General features: G+C 50.6%; 1 protein-coding gene across 1 annotated transcript in view; it reads left to right on the plus strand.

Moving 5' to 3' along the window:
* Positions 1-5,784, plus strand: part of LOC134154494 (adenylate cyclase type 10-like) — a 28,477-nt gene extending 22,693 nt beyond the window's left edge. The window contains exons 33-34 of the mRNA XM_062601166.1: positions 4,820-4,901; positions 5,761-5,784. Coding sequence (XP_062457150.1) covers positions 4,820-4,901; positions 5,761-5,784 — 106 coding nt within the window. The remainder of the gene's footprint in view (positions 1-4,819; positions 4,902-5,760) is intronic.
* The last annotated feature ends 2,420 nt before the right edge of the window (positions 5,785-8,204 follow it).

Genomic DNA, 8,204 nt, shown 5'->3' on the forward strand with positions numbered 1-8,204 from the left:
GGAGTTTCTCCTTGCTGCAGCCCCACGGGATTGGGGCTGTAGGCACAATGCAACTTCTGTTCTCTCTGCAGGTTTTATGCACACGGGGATGTCTAGGGTTATACCTTTGTGATGAGTTAGTAGAGCAAAATGCATGTCCTTGTTGGAACTCATGTCCTGCAGCAGGTGTTTCTTAAGAAGACACAGATGTTAGGTCCTAGGCAGAGAGAACATTTTAAAATAAAGACATAGTTTACAGCCACCAAAGCAGGGAAGTTGGTAAGAGTATTATGTACTCCTGTCCCTGACTAATGAAATAGTAGGTGTTGTTATTTTTTTAAAAAAGTAACATTCTCTGGATAAAGGCATCCTGTATAAACTCCCTGTAAGCTGCCACAGGGCCCTCCCTTAATTGGGGAGTACCTTGCTGCCGCAGTAGTCCATGATTAATAAAGAAATATAAGTGAAGCATCCCACATACATGATTGCAGACCCATTAGAAGCCAAAGGACAAATTTCCTGTTCCCAGCTGGCTGAATTAAGATGCCCCATCGGTCACGGGGGAATCACAGTGCGGGCATCCACTTCTCACTGGGTGGAATCTTGGGGGAAGTCCCACTGCCCAGAGCAGGGTCCACACCTTGGAGGGTGGCATTAATCTTTCATAGTTCGCACTGTTGTTCTCCCCAGAAGTCACAGCTTAAACCAATTGCAAGCCCAATCATCTGTTGATCCAGTCAGGATTCAGTCTTGCCTACAACTGCCTTGGCTTCCTTTCGATCACTCAGTTCCCCACTGTTCCACCAGCAGTGAGAGTTTCTGCAGTGCCATCTCATCTCTCATCACTCCATTCCGTCACAGCCCTGCAGTGTGGTGCCTCAAGCCGTAGGCGCCCCAGAGGTTGCCCACTGGTGGGAGGCACCAGCGCATGCTGCTGGGATCGGGGCTGTGCTATCCAGGAGGTCCACTCTTGCGTGCAAGCGGTGACACCTGCTGACTCATCAGCTCCCAGACTGTTGCCACAGGTCTTGAGTAGCAGAAGAAATCCTCCGTGTCCACTGCAGAGAGAATCAGGAAATGCTGTGAAGACAGGCAAAATCAAGCAGTTGTGAGAGGGGGCAGGGGGGCTCCAGCAGAGAAGGGGCCAAAGTCCTTTGTGTCTGTGCTGTTGACCTTGGAGTGAATTTGCAGGAGCAGCAGGTGGTGTTAGAGAAATACTGTGAGAAAAACCTTGCAAATAGTTAACAAGGCTCAAGGACAAGGGGGAGAGAAAAACAGTACTGCAAAGGATAACCAGCTCCGGCTAAATAACCTTGATGAAACCACAGCGCTTTGAAGAATGTGAAGGGCAGGTAAGACAAAAACAGCAGAATAACCCAGAAGTGACCTTAGGTTCATTAAGGCTTATTAACATATTAGACTTCACACCCCTAAATGAAGAATGAGATGGAAATGACATGATAATGATGTTACCGCCTCTTCTTCGCTTCCTATGCTAATTAACAAGAATGTGAAAGCACAAGCACAGAGCAGTTACCTGATGTAATGAAACTGTAACCAATATAAAGATTTGTATAAAATACTAGCTGAAAAGTGTGTATAAATCAAGACTGAGAGGGGGAGAAGGTGTGCTAGCTTTGTGGATTTACCACCTAGCACCCATCTCTGTGCAGAAATGAAATAAACAAATATCTTGACCCTGTGTGTCTATTGGTTGCTTGCACACCGGGTAACAGAACCCAGATTTTGGGACAATAGTTTGGTGACCCAGGTGGGACTTGCCAGAAGGCCTTGCCCAGATCATCTTGCCGTTCCCGACAGCGGACTGGATCAGATCGAGCTCCCGCGCGCACCGACCTGTTGATCGGAGAGTCCTCCCACCTCCCTCCAAAGTCGGGACGACAAGAGACTCAAAGGTGCAACACCAACCAGAGAGATTTGTGCCAGGGTGAAAGGGGTGTGTGTGTCAGTCTTTGGATTGGTGAGTATAAAATTTACTTACTTCCGTGGAAGATTATGTTGGATTATGTCACCCGTAGATGCTTGGCAAGGGTTGCCTTAAATTGACCAGAGGGGTCAGAGCTGAGTGTGCATAAAGGTACGGGAAAAAATAAGGTTGGTATTTCTAGGTAATTGACATGGGATCAAGCCAATCCAGGATTCCTCCCTGTAGCCATTGGGGTGTATTTTGTAACACTGGGATATTTTTGGAGGCGATCGGATGACAAAAAAAAGAATGAAAAGATGTTGTAATCAATGGTGACCAATGTATAAGCTGGAATGTGATGAGCAATGGCCAAAAAATGGGACCTTGAACCATAACACTATATTACAGTTACTGCTGTTTTGTTGCCGGAAGGGGAAGTGGGATGAAATACCCTATGTGGAGGCTTTTATGTCACTATATAAGGACCCAGAAATTCAAAGGGAATGTGAACTTGTAAGTGGAGAGGAATCTGTAATGGTTGCAGTAGGAAAGAAGGAAGAGAGCGGGTATTGTTCTAACAGACAAATTCTGAATGGAGAGGAGCAGGAGGATGTACAAGTACTGACAGTGGCCACCTCTTGTGGAAACGATTCCACCTCAGCTGAAGCATCGCCCCCCCGCTAGAAAGTGAAGAATCCAGCCCTGTTTCTGGCCAAACTAGGAGATGGAAACAACCTGTTATACAGGCTCCTTTGAGACAAGCAGTGGGACCAGGAGGGCTGCCAGTATTTGTACATGTTCCTTTTACAACCTCGGATTTACTAAACTGGAAGCAGTCTATTGGATCATATAGGGAAAATCCTGAGAAGCTGCATCAACTTTTGGAGACTATTGTGATAACTCATAATCCTAACTGGGGAGATGTGCAGGCGCTGTTGAATACTTTCCTGACAGGAGAGGAAAAGAGGCTGGTAATTGCTAAGGCAAAAGAAGAGGGTGAGAGAAGGGACAGAAAGGGGGATCGTGAGGTCTATTTACCCACCAGAAAGGATCCCGAGTGGGATCCAAATAGGAGCGGGGGTAGGGAGCTCTTGAGGCAGTATCAACAGCTAATTTTATATGGGGTTCGGTACGGGGTTCCGAGACCAAAGAATGTGTCAAAATTGTATGAAGTAACGCAAGGGCCTGAAGAAAATCCCTCGGCCTTTTATGAAAGATTATGCGAAACAGCCAGAACATGGACAGACCTGGATCCAAATGAGGAAGCGAATCAAAGGCTGTTTGATATGCTCTTCATTGGCCAGTCAGCTCAGGATATTAGAAAGAAGCTACAGAAGGTGGATGGAGCTGGGGGAATGTCTATTTCACAGCTGATAGAAATAGCACATAAGGTATAGAATAATCGAGATGAAAAGAGAACAAGAGAAACACAAAATGGAATGAAACTACAGGCTTCTCTCCTGGCAGCTGTCCAGAGGAATGAATTCCAAGGCAGGGGCAGGGGAAGCAGAAGAGGTAACAGAGGAGGAAGAGGTGGAAGGGGAGGGAGGCCAGGAGGAGGCCTCCCTAGACCCCCTTTGGGTCTAAAATATCAAAAGGACAATGTACACTAGGAGCGGAAAGAAAAGAGGCTATATGCCAAATTGCAGTACCCCGCACAAAAAGACAGCTGAGGGGATTCTTGGGAATGGCAGGATTTTGCCGTATATGGATCCCTAGTTTTGGGCTGATAACTAAACCTTTATATGCAGCCCTAAAGGGTCCAGGAGAATGGTTAGAGTGGACCCCAGAATGCCGTGCTAGTTTCGATGAAATAAAAAAGAAATTGATGGAAGCTCCAGCACTGGGACTCCCAGATATGGCTAAACCCTTTCAATTGTATGTGCATGAGCAGCAGCAGGTGGCCTCAGGAGTAATGACCCAAATGCCTGAGAGCTGGAAAAGACCGGTGGCATATTTTTCTAAACAATTAGGCGAAATAAGTAAAGGATGGCCGGCCTGCCTCCAGGCTGTAGCAGCCACCATCTTATTAATATAAGAGGCCCGCAAATTGACTCTGGGACAGCCCTTAACTGTTTTTGTAGCACATGCTATATCAGCAATTTTAAATCAAAAGGGGCATCATTGGATTTCCCCGAGCAGACTGGTAAAATATCATACTGTGTTATTGGAACGAGATATTACCTTAAAGGTGGTATTGACCTTAAATCCTTTACTCTGCTACCTGGTGAAGAGCAAAAAGAGGTACAACATGACTGTTTGGCCACTATAGAGCAAGTATATTCTAGCCGGCCTGATTTAAAGGATGAACCTTTGCAGAACCTGGATGTGGAGCTATGTACAGATGGTAGCAGCTTTGTACAGAATGGAGAGAGAAAGGCTGGATAGGCAGTAGTGACTCAATGGAAAGACCCCTGGGTGTTGGTGTCATACTGTGCTCATCCCCAAGGCTCAGTGTCCTCCCTGGGGTGTCTCTGTTGCCCCATGCTCATCCCCTGTTGTCTGCAGTGTCCCCGAGCTTTGGTGTCAGTGTCACCCCTTGTCCTCAATGTCCTCCATGTGCCAATGTCTCCTTGCCATGGTCCCCAGTGCCTGCAAGTGTTGGTCTCTGGTGTCCCTGTGCCTCAGGGTCCCTTCAGCCCTGTCCCTAAGTGTCCCTGTGCCAGGTGCGGGCCACATCATGAGTGCCTGGGAGTCCCCTCCGCCCTGTCCGTGGGTGTCCCCGAGCCTCGGTGTCCCCATGTGGCTGCAGGGCCACCTGCAGAAGACACGCCAGCTGTCTCCGTGCACAAGTCCTCCATGTCCCCAGGTGTCCCTGAGCGCTGGCCCCGGGTGTCCCCATACCTCCCTCGTGTCCCCACATCACCCAGTATCCCCCGGCGAATCCCCACGTTCCCTGACGTGTCCCCGCAGCAACCAAATGGGCAAAAAGGGCTGCTACATCCACCAGCGTGGCAGCAACCTGCGGCCCCAGTTCCCCCAGTTCACGGCAGTGGTGAGACTGGGACCTACCTCAAATTGCCCCCTGGCGACCCCAAACTGCCCCAGGGACACCCCTAAAACACCCTGGGGCTCCTGCAAATTACCCTGCCTCCCAAAGAGGCCCCACAAAACCTCCCCCGGGACCCCCAGACCCCCAAGGGACCCATAAAACCACCCTGGGATCCCCCAATGCTCCCCTGAGCCCCCAAATGCACCCATGGCCCCTAAAACCACCTGGGAACTCCCTAAGTCTCCCCCACTGATCCCCCCCAGTGCCCCTCAACTACCCCTGGGATTCCCCATCCCCCAGGGCCCCTCAGCTTCCCCTGGGATTTCCCCCCCCCCCAGTCCAGGAGATCCCAAACCCCCCTGGAACCCAGGAGTCCCCCAAACCCCCACTGGGATTCCCCAAACCCCCCTTGGATCCCCCAACCTCACCACCCCCTGCACCCAGGAACTCCAATCCCCCGCAGGTGCTGTCAACCCCCTGGCCCACCTGATCCCCCTTTGGGACCCCACCTGCCCGAGACCTTCCAGATCTCCCCGGGCCACACCAAGCCCCCTGGGACCCCAAACCCTCCCAGGAGCCCCCCTCCAAACCCCTGGAGCCCCCCCAGGATCACCCAACTCCCCCCTACCCCAGGGTCCCAACCACCCCCATGAGGGCCCATAAAACCCCCTTTGTAGCCCCCCAACCCTCCAGAAGGCCCCCCCAAACCTGCAGCACTCGGGGTGGGGGGCAGCAGCCTATTTCTCCCCCTTCCCCTAGGACAGCGAGATCTGGGTGTTTATTTGCCCCAGGGATGGTTGTTTGCCGTGGGAGGGGGGCAGTATTTACCCCCGCTCTGTGCAAATGCCGCTCTCCCCCACAGCTTCACCCCAACATCAACCCATGATGTACGCCAAAACCCTGCTGCAGCTGGGCATGATGTGACACCCCCCCCGAGATGACAACACCCCCTCGAGGTCACAACACTCCCGGAGGGTGACAGCCCCCCCCCTCGGGTGTCTCCCCTCCCCCGGTGGCTTTTAATATGCTGGATTATATTTATTCCCTCCCCAACTGCTGGGGGGCACTGGGGGGGGTGGGGGCGCCCCACCAATTGGAGTGAGGGGCAGGAGGGACCATCTAGGGGGCACTGGCTCAGGAGCTGCCCCCCTGGCCTGGCCCCCATTTTACTGTCTGTAATTAAAGATGTTAAAGTAAAGTAATTATTGGAAGCCTAGCGGGGGGCCCAGCGTCCGAGGAGGTGTGGGGAGGGGGGGGAAGGGTGTGGCGCTGCTGGCCACAGACACCTGGGTCCTCTGTACGAGTGCAGGGGAGGGGCGGGGCGGCATGCCCGGATGCCTGGGACCCTCCCGGACGCCTGAGTCCCTTGGAGAACTGGGTTGTCCTGGACTTCTTGCGTTGCCTGGACTCCTGGGCACCTCAGACGCCTGGGCCCCTCACTCATCCAGGGGAGTGGGGTTGAGGGGAGTTCAGCGTGGGAGCCCCGGACGCCTGGGTCCCCTCTGTGTGGGGGAGAGCGGGGAGTGAGAAGGGGCACCCGGACGCCTGGGTCCCTCAAGGGGCAGTGGTAGAACTGAGACTCGTGGCTGGATCTGGTTGATCATGTCAAATAAAATATTGAATCGGCAACAAGTTTCTATTGCTTAAACTGTGGAACAAGAAGCTGCTCTGGGTTCTTCTTGTGCTCCCAGCTAAGAGGCACCTTATCGCTAGCAACAAAACTTAAAAAAAAAACCATAGAAATCTTGACTTTTGCTGCTCCTCACTGGCGCCTTCCAACGATCAAAAAGAGAACGGATCATTTTTATCCTTCTAACGCATCTGGGAAACATCCTCTCGGTCACTGCCAGCAGGGCTCGGTGGCTGCTTCCCCTTTGGAGAGCACGGTTTAATTTAATCTAGAGGGGATTTAGCGAAATGCTAAAATGCAACATTAATCCCTAGGTGAGAGGCTGCTTTTTAAGCATGGGGGAAAGCTCGTTCTGCGACGCGTGTTTGGTCTTTGGTGGAAAGCTCGAAGCAGGTGGGAACAAAAAAAAAGGGAATAAATCATTTCTACTCAGGTAAGACCAGTGCTTTTCCAAAATCCTAAGGACCGTGAGTCATGGAAACTTCCTCAAATCTTTGCTGCATTATAGTGTTTTCATATCGGATTTAAAATTGCAGTTAAACGAGGGGATTTTTTTGCATGTAAGCAGTGGGATGAAGATGAGCAGATTAGCGGAGACCTCATCTCAGCGACCGAGAGCATATTGAGTGCGGTTTCATCTTGGCAGCCCTTGGTGGGCATGGCTGCTGCTAGAAGAAGCTTGGAGGCAACGTGAGCCGGTTCCCTCCCCCCCCCAAAAAAAAAAAAAAAAAGGGAGAAGAAAGGAAAGAAAAGAAACGCATTTCCAAGACATTTCATGGGACATTGAGATCCTTGGGCTGAAGGAGATGCTGCTCCGTGGAGCTGATCCCAAAGGATGAGCCAGGGACCACAGAGCTCCTGCCCTACCCCAGGGCTCTCCGTGCCACCAGCTGCCAGCAATGACCGTCCTCTCCAAATGCAAAGGACCGGGGAGATGTTCACCCAAGGAGACCACTGGTGGTACCACCACACCTCACCAGCTGCAGCAGAAAACAGCCCAAGGCAGCTGCAGGAAACGGAGGCAAGTAGGAGTCCATCGCCCAGGTCTCCACAAACAGGACTTGCACCAGATGAGAGCAGAAAAGGGGAAACGGGCGTTTGCAACGGCTCTCAATCCTGAACGAACGACTCCAACCAGAGAAGACCGTATTCTCTCCATGAATTGTGCAAGATTCCCAGTCCCAAGTTTAGGTAGGATTTCCATCTTTACGTACTTCAGCTGTTACCTCTGTGAGTTCAGCAACTTGTGGAAAACAGCAGGAAGCGGTGAGGAACAGTGGAAAAGGTGGAAAATATTGGAAGACGAGGCAAAAGCAATGGAAAAATACATAAAGAGGCAGAAAACAGGGAAAATGATGGAAATTGGGATGAAACCCCCAAAGCAGTGGAAAATGCAAAAATACTACAAAATCACCTGCAAAATAAATGCCAAAAATCCCATTAAAAAAATAAAAAAACTTCAGCACAATGTCTCCCACAAAATAAAAGCTACTAAAAAACCCCACAGAGAATGCACAAATAGCAGAAAACAGTAGAAGAATGCCAAAAAGTTGAAAATGTAAAAAGTGAAAGTAGAGAGAGCTTGAGAGAAAACAATAGCAAATGAAGTAAAAGAGAAAGAGAGATTTAAAAACCCCAATATATTCAACTGAAGGCTGAGTATGCATACAGAAGAT

This window comes from Rhea pennata, unplaced genomic scaffold (genome assembly GCF_028389875.1).
Source record: "Rhea pennata isolate bPtePen1 unplaced genomic scaffold, bPtePen1.pri scaffold_32, whole genome shotgun sequence".
Lineage (NCBI taxonomy): Eukaryota > Metazoa > Chordata > Aves > Rheiformes > Rheidae > Rhea > Rhea pennata.